An 18,130-nucleotide genomic window follows, 5' to 3' on the forward strand; every position below is an offset into this window, starting at 1 on the left:
ATAAGTACATTGTCAGAGATACTCCGCCCCTCCAAAAAGGCCCCCTGCTCTGGGCTAATCAACCTAGGAAGAACACACCGCAATCGGGCCGCAAGGATCTTCACCGTCGCCTTGTACATGGTCGTACAAAGGCTAATCGGACGAAAGTGACTAGGCTCCGTGGCATCCTGCCGCTTCGGTATCAAGGTAATGAAAGTCCTCTGCCACTCTGCTGACATCACAGCTGTGCTGAAAAACTGCTGTATAGCCGCCGTCACATCTCGACCCACTATCATCCAATATCTCTGAAAGAATAAGGGTGGAAAGCCATCCGGCCCTGGAGCCTTGTCCCCTGCGAGGGACCTCACTGCCTCTCTGATCTCCACCTCCGATACTGGTCTAGTCAAATCTGCAGTCTCCTCCTCTGATACCCCTACCTCAGGCGAAAGGATATCCACTATGCTCCCACCTGTAGGCTGCTCTGTCCACCTGGCCCTGAAAAAACTCTCCATAACCCTCTGAATCTTCTCCGGATCCTCCGACAGCTGCCCCCCCTCATCCCTGATAACTCTGATTCTGTTCTGATGCCTCTTGATAACTGTCGCCTGGTAGAAAAATCTAGTGTTTCTATCCCCCTCCACAATCCATTATACCCTCGATTTCTGTCTCCAAAAAATCTCCTGCTGTCTAAGAAGGCCATCATGCAATGTCAATAATGATCTGAGCTCCCCCATCTCCCCATCCGCAAGGCCACCCCCCTGGTCCTCCTGAGCCTGCAACCTAGCAATAGCCTCCTCAGACTCCTCAATCCTCCTAAAAATGTCTCCCACCTCCTCACGGTTCCACCTCCTCAGCCTCCTCCTCGTCAACTCCAATCTACGAGACACCCGATACATGGCATCTCCTCTAACTGGTGCACTCCAGGCCTCCCTCACAATCTCCCATGATCTCGGATAACAAAGCCATATTTTCTCAAATCTAAAGGGAGATCGTACTGGAATATAAGTGTCTGTACTCACCAGTAATGGATTATGATCCGACGCAATCCTGGGCAAGTGGCTCACACGATGATCCGGGAAGCACTGAACCCACCCAGCGGTCGCACAGGCCCTATCAAGTCGCTCCCAAACTCTCGCCTGGCCCTGCTGATTGTTGCACCATGTAAACCTGGAACCGGAGAACCCCAGATCTATCAAACCATTCGATGTCAGAAAGTCTTGGAATTCCCTAACCTTCCTCTCATAAGAGAAAGGCTTCCCCCCCATCTTTTCCTGAGGATCAGCAATGCAATTGAAATCACCAGCCACCATCATAGGATACCCCTGACTAATCAACTGAGACGCCTCCTCCCACAGTCTCCGCCTCTCCCTGAAGTCAGTACTGGCATACACTGCAGCAAGCACCCATGAAACTCTGCTGCCCTCCGAAATCACTACAACAACCTCCTGTGTACATACATGGAACACATCCACCCTGCAAGAGCCCTGCGCCCAAGTGACTATAATACCACCCGCCAGCCCCTGGGACTCCACTGCATAAAATCCCCACGACCGGGGAACCGCTCTCCTAGCCTTCTGTAGGCTCCTTCCGGATAGCCGGGTTTCAAACAACACACATATCTCCGGACTATGCAACTACACCATCCTGCGGAAAGCCGGCGCAAAAGAGGGCTTCCCCGCGCCACGGCAATTCCATAAGATGACCTTCATGGGTCACCCAAGGAAACATCACAACCCCCTACCCCGGGGCTGCAATCATGAAACACAGCATCATCATTAGTCCCTTCACTCTCCGAGCCTGCCATCCTCGCCCCCTTTGCTGCATTCATCAACCGAGCAACCATTCGGTGGTGCTCCTTCCCGCCACCAGCTTGTGCCAAATGGCACCCACGGTCTCCAGTAGCATCCTCATCCACCACAAGTTCCCCTGTCAGCCCCTCTCTTACCTCAATGTTGGCAGCATCACCAAGCTTGATGGAGCCTGACTCACCCGCCACCTTCTTCCCCAATCCCAAATCAGAAGAAGGGTGGTTTGGTAGGATCGGAGCAACCTCACCGCTGTGCCCCCATGTCGCACGGCACACACCTTGCTTCGGACTATTCCCCACACCACCTGGAGCTTTTACACCAGCATCCGAACCAGCCGCTCCACCATCGGACTCCACCATCAGACCCTTGCCGGCACCGGACAACCCCGCCGCCTTCATCTCGGCCGAAGCTGCCGCCGCTGTAGGCATCGGAGCCAAACGCCTCCCAAACGACTCCGCTCCCCCCGATGCCTGCGGACCATTGCTACCAGCCCGGAGCACCTTTTCCCTCCGGGGAGGCCGGCCGCGCACCGTCGCAAGAGGCGGAGGGGAGCTCTTGGACCTCCGGCGGAAGATAATCCCCGGCCGCCCTGGCTTCACCACAGAGGGAACAGAGAGAAGTTTCCCTCCCGTGGACGAACCTCCCATCTCTTGGCCCACCGTCTTAGGTGGGCTCCTCGCCCGTTTAGACGGACTCGGGCTCGGTCCACCCGAGCACTGCCCAACTCCGGAACTGGGCTTCCCCACACCCGGGCCCAACTCGACATCGGCCTGCCCCTCCGGCTTCTCTCCCAACTCGGCACCCGACTCGGATTCGGGCGCGAGTTGACTCGGTCCTCCCGTGGCCGCTCCCAAGGAGACGTCCTTCTCCGGTGTCCGCCGGCGAGCCACCTTGGTTGGCTTCTGCCACCCCTCAAGATCCACCGGAGAGGTCGCCGAAGACGAGCCAGCCCCCACCACACTCGGACCAGGAGAGGAAACTGTGGGCACCGAACTCTTCCCCGCCCTAGGTTCATTCACCTCCTTCCTCCGGCTAGACGGCATCGGAGCCCGTCGGAATTCGGTCCGGTTAGTGACCAGCCACGGACCATAAGCCCGCTCCACCCCCCCGGATCCCTCTTCCTCCCTGACCTCCTGCCCAGTAGCCTCCATAACCTCCTTCTCAACACCAGTTTTCCTCCCCTCCTCCATCTCCGTTTCCTCCACCGCCTCCCTCGCCGGAGACCTGAAGGTGCACTGCACCTCTGAATGGCCAATCCTCCCACAGTTAAAGCACGGTTCCGGCAAGTTTTCATACACAAAACCTTGCCAAAATTTCGTCTCTACCCCTGCCGAGCTCCCCATCATGAAGGTTCCCGGTGTGAGCGGGGCGGAGCCGTCCAGCTCAATCTTCACCCGAGCAAAGCCGAACCTGCTACCCTTCTCTGTGAAACCATCTAATGCCAATGGGTTGCCGGCCCTCGCTGCAATCCGAAGGATAGTTTCCTTCTTCCAGTAATCCAGAGGGAGACCCGGCAAGCGGACCCAAACAACTACACGCCCGATTCCTCCGGCAACCGGAATGAAATTGGGCCGCCACCGTTCCACGGCCATCATCTGGCCGCCGACCATCCAAGGTCCATTCCGCAAAGCTGCCTCCCTATCCGCCTCATTTGCGAATCTGATGGCCGTGAAGCCCTCCGCCAACGGGAAACACCCAACCCTGTAACCCAGCTTCCCGACTCGTTGCATCTCCCTCGCCACCCACTCACCGGAAACGATCCTCCCCAAGCTCCTCACCAAGACAGTGGTGCTTCTCCATTCCAGACGTGCCGCCTCCAGCTCCTCCTCCGGCACCACCACCACCTCAGTAAAGCGGTTCTTCATTACCTCTAGTTCGCGGGGAGAAATCCGATGGCTCGTCCATTCCGGCTGCCTCGTCGCTCCCCGCGACGCACCCCTTGCCACATCCGCCCACGACGGGCCCATCGTCGTAGACTTGGGAGCATCCCCACCAACCTTCCCCACCTCCGGCGACTCCCGCCCAACTCCAGGACCGACCATGGTCCACACCCCACAACTGTTCGACCTAACTCCCCACAGATCCCCACCCCACCCGCACTAATCTCAAAGCTCCCCACAGATCACCACCCGGCGATCACCTCCCCACAGATCCCCACCCCACCCGGCGACCTTTTTTTCCCTCCGGGGTGCCTCTCCTTGCTCCTCTCTCTCTACTTTCTCTTATTGAGAGGTTCCTTTCTGGCCAAATTTTTTCCTTTACCTTGACCATGAAGTGCCATGGGATAACCTTTTCCTATTCTGCTCTTGCTTGACATGGTAAACAGTACTGCCAAGCATTATCTCAGTTATTTAATCAGTTTTTATCTATTTTTGTTGCATTCATGCATTCCTGTTGAAATAATATACTTGATGGCTATTTATTTTCTTATTTTTTTTTAAGTATTTTATATTTATTGAAATTTTTTATTAGAAAAAAAAAAATCTCATTCACTGAATCTATCTTAGGCCTTTAAATGTATTGGGTCACCTCTGATATCTTCTCCTACAGTACTCGCCTCTTCCTGCTCTCTCTCTCTCTCTCTCTCTCTCTCTCTCTCTCTCTCTCTCTCTCTCTCTCTGCTAGCGCACACAGCCGCTACGATCCATGATGCACCAATACCTTTCGTAATCATCATAGCATCCAGTTTGCTTGCATCGATTGAACACATCCAGCTTGCTCGCGCACGTTGAATACGAGTTTGGTCTGTGGTCATCCTTCCCCGCGCTCACCATTTCTTTTTTCGGGGTGATGAATAGGAGAGATTGGACAATTCATCTCGCGGACCAAGACGCCTCTCCTGCCCCTTTTGACGCCTTCGTATTTAGACGCAATCCCTGGCGCTATTCCCCCCTGGCGCTGCGACGCCAAGGTTCCATCTCGCTTCGTCTCTCGCCCTCTCTATCTGCCATGCCCTCCTCCTCGCCTCTCGCTCCCCGCCACCTCCTCTCCGCCTCCCTCCCCCCGATGACCCCCCGCCGCGTCGCTGTAATTGGCGCCGGCGCCGCCGGCCTCGTTTCCGCACGCGAACTTCGGCGGGAGGGCCACCGCGTCGTCGTCTTCGAGCGTGGCGGTTCGGTCGGCGGGACCTGGGTCTACACTCCCGCCGTCGAGTCCGACCCCCTCAGCCTCGACCCCGCCCGCGAGGTCGTCCACTCCAGCCTCTACGAGTCCCTCCGCACCAACCTCCCCCGCGAGTCCATGGGCTTCCTTGACTACCCCTTCGTCACCCACCACCGCCGCGGCAACGACGACGGCGAGGGGGACCCTCGGCGGTTCCCCAGCCACGCCGAAGTGCTGCGCTACCTGGAGGATTTCGCTCGGGATTTCGATCTCTACGGGCTGGTCCGGTTCTGGACGGAGGTTGGCCAGGTGGAGAGGGAAGAGGACGGGAGGTGGGCGGTGAGGTCAAGGAGGGTCAGAGGCGGCGATGGAGGTGACGAGAGCGAGGTCTATGATGCGGTGGTCGTTTGCAATGGCCACTTTACGGAGCCTCGGGTCGCCGACATTCCTGGTACTCTTTCCTTCTCCGTCGATGTTTACTCTGTTCTTGACTTCATGTTATTGCTGAAGGATAACCAGAAGATTGACTCGTGTTAAAATGCTAAGACTTCATATAATTTTTTTTCTTGATGAAACCGTTCTAGTTATACAAGGAAGTATGATCACAAGCACTCCACATAATAATAATCTTGAAGTGAAGTTATTTCTGACCTCTGTTTCTGATTTGGGATGTTTCTTCCAGGGTGTCCCCTGTCCCTGATGAGAGAATCGGAATTGTTTTAACTAGAACATCATAAAATTACTTAAAGTTCACTTTGGAACATCCTGGTATCACAAATATTAGTGATGATTGGTGTTATTTTTGATAGGAACTTGTTAACTCTTTTCCATAGAGTCCTTGTCTCTCTTATATAGTCGTGGTCTAATGAAAATGTACTGCTATCTTTCGATGCTGGATTATTTTTTTCACTATTTCTTGTTAGGCAATTCCAGTTAAGAATGGAACGTTAGTAGGTGCAATAGCTAGGTGTCATAGACGTTCCATTTCATTTTTTTCCCCCTCCTTTGGTAAAATTGTTAATTTGGTATTGTTTTTCGTTCATTTTTGAAGTCGCATCTCAACGCATGCAACCCAGCGAGTCACTATATTATTACTTATATTCCTTCCTCGAGAAAACTCTTGTCTTGTTGAGGAAATTTTTTTGTCGATAATTTTACATCTTCATCATGAACTGCCTTTATGAAATCTTTTCAGTTTAGAGTCATTAAATCTGTCGTCTAATTGTTATTTGTAGAGTACTTCACCCTATTTTGGTTGCCTCACTTGAAAAAAAACTTCTTGTGTGCCATTGCATAGTTTTCTTTTCCACTTCGAGTGTAGACAAAGACGTTCCATAGTTTCATATTATTTCTAATTTATTATAATTATAGCAATGTTTCCAGAACTTCTGTGTAAAGAGTGGATAGAATTGATGGTACTAAGCTTGCTAAAGATATATGTGGCAAATAATTCACATTTATCTCATTTAATTCATTATTGTTAAATGCATATTATGTACCATGCATTATATATACATACATATGCATGCACAAGCATATACATATATGCAATTTCAAAAAATAACCTAACATAATAATTTTGTCAATTGTTTTATGGGTTACTGAAGCCAGTGTTTATGACATCCAACTACCCATTGATTTATGTTTCTCATATTAAATCCATTTTGCTGTTTCTTATGACTTTTACTATATCGGTTGGCACTAATATTACTTTTGCTATGTCTTCCACAAGATTCTTTTTTAAAAAAATTCTTTCGCCTCTAAAGCCCTACTCACAGTTTGACCAAATTCACTTGTTATTTAGAAGTGCTGCTTAGCAATATACATTGATACACCTAGAGAGGTAAGGAAACAAAAGATGATAAATGTTTTCATTGTTTTGAACTATCAAAAGTTTTGCTTATTATCATCAAAACCTTCCAAGGAAGTGCTCTTATATGTAATGCTGGACAAATAATCTATCCATATTCACTGTAGGGTTTCTGATTTGCTCCTTAAACTTGCTGTTGATCGGTAATATGTGATATTTTCAGGTATTGATGCATGGCCCGGAAAGCAAATTCACAGCCACAACTATCGTGTCCCAAAGCCATTCATTGACCAAGTATGCATTCAGCTAAATTTCCCTGAAGATTTATTCTCTCACAAAACATCATCTATAAAATGTGTTTTGGGGGAAAATCATCTATAAGAAGTCATTACAACATCCTAGATCAAGGTTTGCCATCTAGGTAACGACCTCGTACCAGTACCATCCTATTATAGTATCGGTACATTTGGTACAGGGGCTGGTTAGGACGTACCGAGTATTGATACGTTCTCTGTACCATATAGCGGTTCGGTATCGATACGGTGCAGTATGGTCGGTATATACTGATACTGACCGGTATGACAAATTTTGTCCTAAATAGATAATACTATCTTGATCTAGCTCCAAAAGATCTGCAAACTGTAGCCAGTGTCATGTCGGACACTTTATGTTTTTGACAGGTGGTGGTTGTAATTGGGAGCTCAGCTAGTGCTCATGACATTTCAAGGGACATCTCTGGATCTGCTAAAGAGGTTCATATTGCAAGTAGATCAGCACTTGTCGGAACTCCCAATAAGCTGCCTGGTTATGGCAATGTGTGGCTTCATTCCATGGTAAATATTCTTTCCCCTGGTGAGTCACGTGAGGGAGAATCGGGATGATCGTGTCCATTGAGTGTAATATTCTGAATGTAGATAAGTTCTAATGTCAGTTGAATTATCACAGGTAGAAAGTGCTAATGAAGATGGTCATGTGGTCTTTCAAGATGGCAGCTCAGTCCACGTTGATGTCATTATGCATTGTACTGGGTATGCATACAGACATTTGTTGCAGAATTCAATTCCTATAAAATCTTTAATTTTGGGTGAGGGATGGCTTAGCAAAGTTGATTATATAGCAGAGGGTAATAGAAGTCTTTAAAAATTAAAGAAAGTAGATGGTGGACTGTTCACATTGTTTAACATTTTAATTTGATTTTCAAGAAGTGAAAACATGCTGAAAGTTGTCAAAATGCTTGTTTTTGTTTTGCTGTTGGTTTGCTATTTGTTTTCTTTGCTGGATAAATCCTGACTTATATTGACAACATGCCTCAACCCTCTTTCTTTCAAAAATTATGATGGTTATTGTGGAAGAAGTATATAGTGCTTAGAAAAAGCATGCACTAATTTATGTACCGGTTTTTATGTTAAAAACATTCATAGACAAGCTGAAAGTGTGGCATGATGTAAGCTTTAGCTAGTTTTACTTCTGCTGCTTACACATCTCAGCTAAGCATGTGATCTTATATTGTTTCAGTGATTTCAAGATATGCTAGTCTGGCACTTATAAATAAGTTTCATAAGGACAATATTTGGATGATATTTTTCTTATGATATTCCACTTTTCTTTATTTTCTTTCAGGTACAGGTATAGTTTTCCTTTCCTCAAGACCAATGGTATTGTGAATGTGGATGACAATCGTGTAGGGCCTCTCTATAAGCACATTTTCCCCCCAGAGCTGGCCCCATGCCTTTCCTTCATAGGAACACCATGGAAGGTGTACTTCGTAGATATTTTTCTGCTTCTTTTTCTGGAGATTCCTTCTAAGGCACTATAATGTTGAACATTATCATAACCTTGGTGCCAGGTGCTCCCTTTCCCCACGTTTGAACTGCAAAGCAAGTGGGTAGCAGGTGTTTTATCAGGACGGATCGCACTTCCAACCCAGGAGGAAATGATGGAAGATGTGAAAGCCTTTTACTTGCAAATGGTAGTTGATGGATGGCCCAAAAGATACACACATAACCTCACAAAATTTCAGGTACTTATGCATATGGACAATCATTGAGCTGTTGAAATTTCTGAAAAACCTGGCATTATTAGGATAATGACATGAGTCTCAGGGATTGCAAATGGATTCGGGTACCATTCTTATTGCCTCTTTCATGATCTTTTCTATGGGTAGGACTACTGTGAGCAGTCTAAACTTCGACCCTTCTTTCTTTCTTCATTTTCAAAAAGGGGAGGAGATATACTATTGCTATAGTATGCTGCAAATTCATTTCCAGGCTTTTATCAGAGTTCTTCCTGTGAGGACTCTCAATAATGGAAACCGAATGTTAAGAAAAAGAATGCTTTTAGGATTAGCAAAGGTAATCTGTTATTTCGTAAAATCTTGTGCATGATCATGTTTTTTTCTATTTCTGAGCGTCTAAAGCTCTTATCCTGGCTAATATATAGCATTAAGTGAATCTTTTTTCAGAAAATATAGCATGAGTTAACTTTAATCAAAATATACATACCATTAGATTGTCATCAAAATGAGAATGCAGAGAACACCCAGTCAGTGGCATGGAAAATGTTGGCCTTTTGCAACATTTTGCAGGTCTTCTGACCCCACTTGCTTTCCAATGTTGCAGTTTGAGTACTTCGACTGGCTTGCCCATGAATGCGGATACCCCGCCGTGGAAGAGTGGAGGAAGCAGATGTATGAGGCAGCTGCAGAGAATAGAAGAGACCATCCAGAGAGCTACCGAGATGAATGGGATGATGATCATTTAGTTGCAGAAGCACAGAGAGATTTTCAAAAATTTTTATGACCACATTTTGTTTTTGACAATTGTTTGCGTTATTAATAACTATTTGTAGAAATATGTATTTCGAGCTGGCATTGGTTCGGCTTGACATTGTTTCTAACAGCTTGATCCTGCTTGATTGGTGGGTAGCTTGAACTTGAAGATATATATGCCGTTTCTTCTTGGGTTTAATACATGGCTTCCTATGTGACCTACTTCCATTGCTTTGTAATATCACCTCGTGTATAAGTGGAATATTTCTTTTGGTGGTGCAGGTGTGATCGTGTATCAGGTTCCTTCAGGCCTTTTTCGAGTTCATTTGGAACAGTGTACAAAAACATGTATTTTTTTTTTTTGGTGAAAACGGCAATTCATATAGCTCTAACCTGAGTACATCCTGCCAAGTCAAAAGAAAGTAAAGAGTACAAAGGGGGCGGGAGCTCTGCTCTGGATGTCCACAAGAACTCCCCGAAATGTCGTGCAACATAGGAGGCGACCCAGTCTGCAGCCCTGTTCGCCTCCCGAAAAACATGTGCAACCTGATGCTCGCCTAGCTCAGCAACCAGCTTGCGAATATCGCAAATAAGTGGGTGACCATCCCCATACCGGTCAGCACACCGAATCCACTCGATCACCGTCGATGAGTCTCTCTCAATGTGCACCCGCTCAGCACCGAGCACCCGTCTCGTATAGGTAATCCTCTCCCAGGCAGCTCGAAGCTCTGCCCCAACTACAGTAAGACCTGGTACATGACGACCCCCTGCTGCAACCAAGCGACAACATGTATCACGGATACTCTTCTACCACTGGACCGCGCTCTAAAAGTAACATTCCAAAAAACTTTATCATCTAGGAAAATACCGGATGGTTTAGTGGTGGCGTAGTTTTTCTTAGGTCAAACATCTTTACAAAAAGGCTAACAGAATTGCAAACCAGATGACCTAGTAAAAGACCGGATGACTTTGTAAAAGGCCAATTACTTTGGAGATGTAACTAAAGTGTTTCGAGTTTTATTTATTTATTTTTTTTATACATCCAGTGAATTATCTATTTTAGTAAAAAAAAATATTGATTTTTTTTTTACTAATTCATCGTCCCCTGCTTTCCTCTGACCACTTCGCCACGTCGGATTCTGTGCCCACCCTTTTCCAGCGTTGATCGATCAATGCAATACTTTTCTTGGGCCGTTCGTTCGTCCAATAGCAAACAATTCTCGTGCGTCTCATCCCACGGGAATAGCCCGTCTCAGAAGTTCTCGCATCTCGTTCCAACTATCCCGGTCTTTTTCATCAACGCATCGGCTTGAGCCTAGTTCCTTCTCTCCATGCGTCGCTGACTGCATGCTCAGGTCGCTCTTTGAATCTCCACAAAAGCCCCTCTCTTTCCTCGAAATCACTCCTCCAACCGTAATGTATACCAGACATTTCCGTAATTTTTCCAAACATGGAGGTTGTACTGCTTCCAAACGGACCAGAAATATGCGGCGATCCGCCCAATCCTCGTTGCACGCTGCGCCCAACTTTCCATATTCCAATCCGCCCTCCTCTCCTCCGCCATTTCTTCTTTTCTTTACCCTGCTCTTCATCTCCTTCTCTTCCCACAATAACCGTCGTCTCCTCGGTCCTTCTCTCCCTCTTTAAAAATGAGCGGCTTCCAGCCATTCGACCTCCTCGATCCTTCTTCTTCTTGTTCTTCTCTCTTCTACAGAGAGACCTCCTTGTTCTCCCGGCCAAGGGCTCTCTTCCCCTTTCCCTCCCCTTTCGCGGAGGCCGTCGAGCTCGTCGAAGAGCACCTCGGCCTGAACCCTAGCCCAAGCCCCCTCGATCTCCCCCTCCAATGCCTACTCCCCTTCCCTCCGCCCATCTCCCCGCTCGACTTCTTCGACAGCGCGGCCGATCTGATCCAGATCGACCGCCTGGCGCTGCCAACCGCCGTCCCCCGGCGGATCCAGGAGCGGGCGGAGACGGAGCGCTGCCTACGGAACCTCAGCGACCGGGTCGCTGCACTTGAACTGGGGTTTGACAGGGCCCTGGGCTCCAGGATCGACGCCGGTGACTGCAGGTACAAGTGGACGACCGAGATCAAGGGGGCGAGGGGGGAGGGGCGCGATCGGAAGTATAAATTGATGGCGGAGACGAAGCGAGGGTTAGAGAGGAATGTCAGGTGGACAGTGGAGATCAAGGGGAAGGGGGAGGATGAACCCATGTCCCACACCTACTCGTTCCACGCGTCTACGGTTCCGGCTGGGGCCAAGCATGATAAGTTGGAGAAGGTGAAGAAGAGCAACAAGGGGGTGGGGAGCACCGCACGGGTGGTGGAGATTGAAGAGTCCTCGAATCATAGGCCCGTCACCTCAAGAAAGGTCCGTCATCTTAGCTCCTTTTAATAAGAATTTGTTTTTTCACTTACTAATTTTAATTTTTCAGCAACAGTTATAAATTTATGAAATTTTATTGGATTATAGTTTATAATGCTTCTTTTTAGATGCAGATAAAAAAATGGACGCAAGACAGTAACAATCAATGAAAGAGATAAGATTGTTCACTAGACTTGAAAGAGATAAGAATTTAGTTTGTAACTTGGCTTGTTAGAGCAATTGATGGAAATACTAGAATTGGGGATTTGAAAACGAAGTTAGGCATAGAGATGAAAGAGATGAGTGAAAGTAGGGACCTGCAGATGGTACACTGAAAAGAGTAGAGACAAATTATAAGCCAATTACTCTATGGGGTAATTTAATGAGGGATAATAGAGGAGTTGGTTTAGGTCCAATGTGACAAGATGGATTATTTGATATTCATAAGGTGGAGATTGGTCCATGGTGAGCACCAAAAGCAATCTTGGTCTCTTCTATTATCATCTCTTGTTGTTATTTGCCAAAAAAAAAACCGTATTCAAAAAATAGGCTTCCTAGGCATGAGGTCTTTAGGTGGGCAGTCAATGTAACAACTCAACTCGTTAATGCATGAGGCTTTCTCTCAAAATTTGTTTTGATTAATTGCTGGAAAATCCAGATTACTACAGTTAGGTGTTTGTGTATGCTAAATTAGATGTATAAGCTATGATGTCAATATCTGGTTCCTTCCCAAACCAGGTTATGGAAACTTGTACTGTGATGGATCTTACTCTGTTGGGAACTCAACAGCTAGTATTAATGACATTTTTCAAGCTAATACAAGCACAAGTACTCGTCATGCACAGAATTCATTGCAACGACTACTTTAGAGACTGAGGTTGACTATAAAAGTTTGAAATTGTTACTGATTGTGCTGGCTTTTGCTTGCATTATCGACCATCATCGGTGCCACCACCGTGCCCAAAGTTGATGGCAAGTATAATCAGCAGTCCCTGGAATACTTTCCAAAATTGCCAATATTAACTTTGTTAACCATTATTTTAAGGCTTTATCTGATTTCATGGGTTGATGAGGAATGAGCAGTAGTTTTCAAGGAGTGAAAGAATTTTATTGTTTTATGTACCAATCCACAAGAAAAATTCTTTGCAATGAAATCTTCATGCAAGATAAATTTTCAAACCCTAAGGAAGTTATTATTGCAAAGTACTCTTGTCTCTTTCTAACCTTTTTTCAGTTTAATGCATTTAGGACTGATTCACAAAGTCTTCTTGTCGCAGATAGTCAATTGATTGTCCCAGATAGTCAACTGATAGTCACTACCAGAAGTGTTACTCTGAGAATATATGAAAGTGATATTCTTGCCATCGTTAATTTATTTAGTTTGTGGTTTGGTGATTGTTTTGCTTTTCAATTGGCATGAACAATAGATGCCTGATGTACTATTGGGAAACCGTCTCAGAAAAACTGGTAGCCAAGTTTACAGTTATGACTACATGAATTTGAAAATTAATATGGTACTGAGAAATTGTTAAACTGTCTCATGAAAAAAAAAACAAAGAGAGGAAAAGTTTTTGCCATTTCTACTCTTGTAATCATTTATTATCAGGGTGGAAGTCAGAGCTAATGATCAGTTACAGGTTTAAGAATAGCCATCTTCATGCCATATTATGTGTTTTGTGATAACAATTTTACTAATCATGCATCGGAACATGAATGACCATGCTAAAGCAATTCCATGACTTTCTTAAATGTAGCTTACCTGAGTGTACTAATTGCAAACATTTGATAAACTTGTTTTTTTTCTTTGTCAGTGCATGCCATATTTCAGCATGATATTACCATGATACTTGTATATGCCAACCCTAAGTCACCTAATGCATGATATTATGATACTCTAATTATTGGTCATGCAAAGGTTCCTCTTATATGGTTTCTATTAATGTCTTTGTTGACAATCTTGAGTAGTGTCATCTGAGTTGTATTTAATATTTATTGAGATATAACATGCTAGTCTGTCATGCCATCAGGAATAAATTTATAATCCACTATGTTAGTACAAATTTATAATCCAGTATTTAATATTTATTGAGATTTAACATGCTAGTCTGTCATGTTAGAATGTTAGTACAGATTTTCCAAAGTAAAGCCACCAATGCTGATACAAATTGAATGCCCATGAAACATCATCACATCAGCATATTTGATTTTATTTTTAGATAATGTCTCTACTTGCCAATTTCTCACTGTTCAATGCTAATATGTCTATTCTGATCTTCTTTATAGTTTAAAGTTATAAGCTTGTGAACTTATGGTCATTTGTATGTAAAAGGAGTTCTGCATACAGCAAATTGCTGTTACCGACTTGAATGGATGAAATGCAATGGTGGCTAGATCTTAAACCAGCAAGCTCTGGCTATATATGTGGTCATCTTCTGGATCAAAGTGACTACTACTGAAATGACAAACTGAAAGAAATGATTGGCTAGTTAAATTTCAAATTCTAAAAATATGTTCAGTATGACTGAAGCAGTTAAGCACTTTTAATATCATCTTGCATTTCGTGGATGCCTTGTTAACAATTTTCAGATTGTTTTTCCTCCTCTCTGTTAAGGCTTTTTCCAAGAGGTCTCATACCCAAGAAAAGGGTAAGAAGAAGGAATTATCACCACAAGATGCTGCAATGTTAATTCAGATGAGTTATAGAAATCATCTGGTCCAGCGTTCTCAAGTACTTCGTGGACTTCGGGATCTGGCAGTGGCCAAAACCAAGTTGAAGGAGATTAGGGCCTTATTCAACAATTTCTCTTATCGTCAACGTATAGCTATTGATGCAGAAGAACGCCAAAGGTTCTCTGAGAGAATTATTATTCTCCTCCTTACAGTAGATGCCATTGAGGTACTGTTTCTACCATTCTCAAAATCTATCATAATTCTATTTTTTAACTAATTAAATTTCTTCATATGTATTTATCTAGTTGTGTTGTGGACTGAGAGGTCTTTGTGTTGATTCTGGCCACTCAATTATGTGCATGGAACTCAAATTGGTTTAGTGTCACTATGGGCATGTTTGTTTAGCTTCATTTTACTTCATAGCCCATATTAGTATTCTTTCCTACCACTATTAAATTTTATCTATTTCTCTTCTCAAACTTTCCATCCAATCAGCACTGTTCACTGTGTGCATTTTATTAATCATTGTATCTCGTGTCTATTGAAGAACCTTGCTAGTCACAACATGGTATACGCCACAATGGCTAGCTTAAAACATCTTGCTAATTTTCATCAGTGACATGGCTTAAATAAAGATATGTTTCACGATTTGCATGTCTTTTTGACAGATTAGGAACTAACACTGCTGAATCAAAACATTTCAGTTTTAATGGCAGTCTCTTGTAAAATTAGGAGACTGCCAAGTGTACAGCTGCACCTTGAGTTGAAACCATTATGTTTGTCATAAGAATGATCTAAGGAGAAGCATCACTTGATGACTTCACATTTGTTTGTCTCCTTCCCCTAGAAAATGGTGATGATATTTCTAAGCACACTGAGAATGAAATCCAATTTTTTCTTCTTGAAAGAAATGCTTCTTTCATGATCCTCAGGTGTTTCATTTACATGTTTAGAAAGCACATGAACAAGCTTTTGGTGTTGAAGGTGATGTAACCCTAGCTAGATCTTTCATCTTATAAGATAGACCCCTAGACCTACTCCTTTCCACCTGATTTTTGATCTATTTACATGGTCATTGTTAAACAAGAAAATTTTTCCTTGACTATAACCACCTTTCCAGACTTTACATTGAAGTTAACTGCAAACCGTTGTATTACTTTTCCTTGTTTTTCCACATCCTCTTCTAAAAGTTATTCACCTAAGGCCTTCATTATCATTCTCTACCAGGTCTATTTCCTAACCAGAAACTCTGATTAACCCAATTATTGAACATAATTCTTCTTTATACTCTCATGTTTGCCAATCCCTGTTTAAATTGTCAATCCTTATTCTTTTCCATAGGAAACTTCTTTTTCAGCTACAGGTCTTCGGATAATCTGTTTAGGTATGGAGGATAAGCTTTTGACTAGCTAGAATTGATTCAGGCACTCCTTAGGAGTCGCAATATCAAAGTTTGAAATAATTTTTGTTTTATTGCGATGTTGGATCTTCTGTGCACTGGTAAATTTACATCTAATATTTAGTAGATGTACCATCTTTTCTTGATAAAATAAACAGGACTATGAAGTGAAGTGTGGCTTCAATATGGCGCCATGAATATCACTGAAAGCTCTGTTTTTATATTTTGTTGATGAGTGAACCTACTTTATAATTTTGAACTACTACTTCCAAATTAAGCCTCCAAAGGTAAATAATGTAAAAGCAAATAGAACACTGCATTATATTGTGAAATCATAATCTAAATTGCATTTAGTTGTCATGTTGAATTTGACTTCAAGAATCTAAATCCATTAGGAAGAAAAGTGATTATGGTTCATGTCAAACAATAATTTTGACCAAATCATTTCATGTATTGTCGTACTGAAATTTTTATTGTGTTTTCATGAACAGCAAGTAGATTTAGTTAAAAATATTGTCATTTATTCTTAACCTAAAAGAGAAACCAAGTGAGAGTGGATCACATATCTGACTATCCTTTCAGAGATTTATGAATAACCTATCCCTATTGTAGTGTTTATCATGGACATGGACCAAAATATTTCATTGATGATGAAGAAATTGATATTAGGGACTTAAAAATGGCTGCCTGGAGAGAAAGGTCTAAAAATTGCATATTATACATGAAGTGAATCCTATTTTACAAAACATATTCAAGTGTTTATTGAAAAGGAAATAGTTGTAGAACACCTAAACAAACAAGGACAGTGATATCATCCGGACATGCATGTGGTCATGCATGTTCCATCCTTTTTTTCACTTTTGTGAATTGTGCAATAACCTTTCTGGTGTGAAGTGTGATGCATGGTCAGCTGCAGTCCTTTCTCATGTCTTATAACTCTCTCTCTTTCTCTCTCTCTCTCTTCTCACTCTATGTGTGTGTGTGTGTGTGTTTGTCTGTCTGTCTTGAGAAATCCATCCAGAAAGGAGTCTGGCAGACCCTTACTGCAGAGGCTGAAAAGTAGCTATTCCCTTTATGTACTCTATTTCTCTGTTTTGATACACATCCATCTGTTATTTGCATCCATACAAAAACAGTCTTTTGTGTTTTTGTTCCTTGGTTTCTAGGGGCACAGGACTATATAGAATGGTACATTAAGTTTTAGAGTAGATAGCATAGTGCACCAACTCAGAGTTCATGGTTTTTGTTATTGATTAGGGCTTTAGTATAGAACCAATTCCCATGACTTTGGATCACTGAAAAGAAGCTCAGTCATGCTTTTTTTTTTCACGTTCTATTGCCTGTTTTTATGGTAAGTAAATCAGTAAGCTCAAGTTGGTGTCTGTCGACCCAAGACAAATGGCTTGTGCTCAATCTGACTGCTCTTGCATTTGCTTCTCTTTTTAGGGCTCAACTTTAATGGTTCGGGCAGCAAGGAAGTTAATGGTGGAGGAGCTGGAGGCTATGCTGGATGTGGTGGATCCGCAGCCATCTGGGAAGTTGGGTTCGATGAAGCGCAGAAAATTTGATCTGCCTGCTGGTGGTTCCATCTTAGATGATATGGCTGTAGGTGTGGCACAGGTCGTCCATATGCTTAACCAAGAAGATAGCCAAAGCAATGCATCCCCTGACATCTTGTGAGCTGGCCACTCCATTTTCTAAATCTCTGGAAGATTTTCCCTCAAAAAGCAGGGAGAGAACTTTTGCAGTTTCTAACTATTTTCGAGCATTACAAGAGTTGTGCTGCTTGCTTTGCTATTTTTTTGTAGTGTGGTTTTAATTTCATTGGTGGAACTATTTGGGAGGGTTTTGCTAGACCTATTATGTCCTAACCAAAGCAGCATATTTTCTATTTGCCTCTTTGTCTGGAATCAGGTTGGTCCTGTTACCACCGTTTTGGTGGTAAACTGGTCGTCACCAGAAGATGCTTCCTTGGACTAAATATGTTGCTTGTGTAATTAGTTCCTATTGCTGTGAATTGATGGTAGGTGATATCATTAGACAGGACAGTATGGAAACAACAGGAGATAATCCAATCCCAAAAAATGATCAGCTGACTTTATCGTCGATGCACAGGAATTTGAAGGACTGGACTGAAACACACTTGGCAAAGATCCGAACTGCAGAAAGTCACCTTATCTACACCCATATTTGCATCCCATGGAACATGGAGTCATCTTGATATCAGGTGCC

The 18,130-nt window shown here is 43.9% G+C and overlaps 2 protein-coding genes across 3 annotated transcripts; both read left to right on the forward strand.

Annotated features, from left to right (window-relative positions):
- The first annotated feature begins 4,403 nt into the window (after positions 1-4,403).
- LOC103705157 (flavin-containing monooxygenase FMO GS-OX-like 4) lies at positions 4,404-9,665 on the forward strand. 2 transcript variants are annotated; one of them, XR_003385284.2, is made up of 8 exons: positions 4,404-5,340; positions 6,923-6,993; positions 7,380-7,532; positions 7,645-7,727; positions 8,320-8,455; positions 8,546-8,719; positions 8,864-9,050; positions 9,318-9,455. XR_003385284.2 is itself a non-coding variant. In XM_017842277.3 (7 exons), the coding sequence occupies exons 1-7, from the start codon at positions 4,578-4,580 to the stop codon at positions 9,495-9,497; spliced, it is 1,560 nt and encodes a 519-aa protein (XP_017697766.3). In that variant the 5' UTR covers positions 4,408-4,577; the 3' UTR covers positions 9,498-9,665. The 2 variants fall into 2 exon arrangements, 1 of the variants encoding a protein (XP_017697766.3); XM_017842277.3 differs by lacking the exon at positions 8,864-9,050 and having other exon boundaries at positions 4,408-5,340; positions 9,318-9,665.
- A 171-nt stretch (positions 9,666-9,836) lies between these two features.
- LOC103705158 (BAG family molecular chaperone regulator 7) lies at positions 9,837-17,860 on the forward strand. Its single transcript, XM_008788780.4, has 3 exons — positions 9,837-11,835; positions 14,441-14,725; positions 17,345-17,860. The coding sequence occupies exons 1-3, from the start codon at positions 11,116-11,118 to the stop codon at positions 17,576-17,578; spliced, it is 1,239 nt and encodes a 412-aa protein (XP_008787002.1). The 5' UTR covers positions 9,837-11,115; the 3' UTR covers positions 17,579-17,860.
- Positions 17,861-18,130: the final 270 nt, after the last annotated feature.

This window comes from Phoenix dactylifera, chromosome 2, assembly GCF_009389715.1.
Source record: "Phoenix dactylifera cultivar Barhee BC4 chromosome 2, palm_55x_up_171113_PBpolish2nd_filt_p, whole genome shotgun sequence".
Taxonomy (NCBI): Eukaryota; Viridiplantae; Streptophyta; class Magnoliopsida; order Arecales; family Arecaceae; genus Phoenix; species Phoenix dactylifera.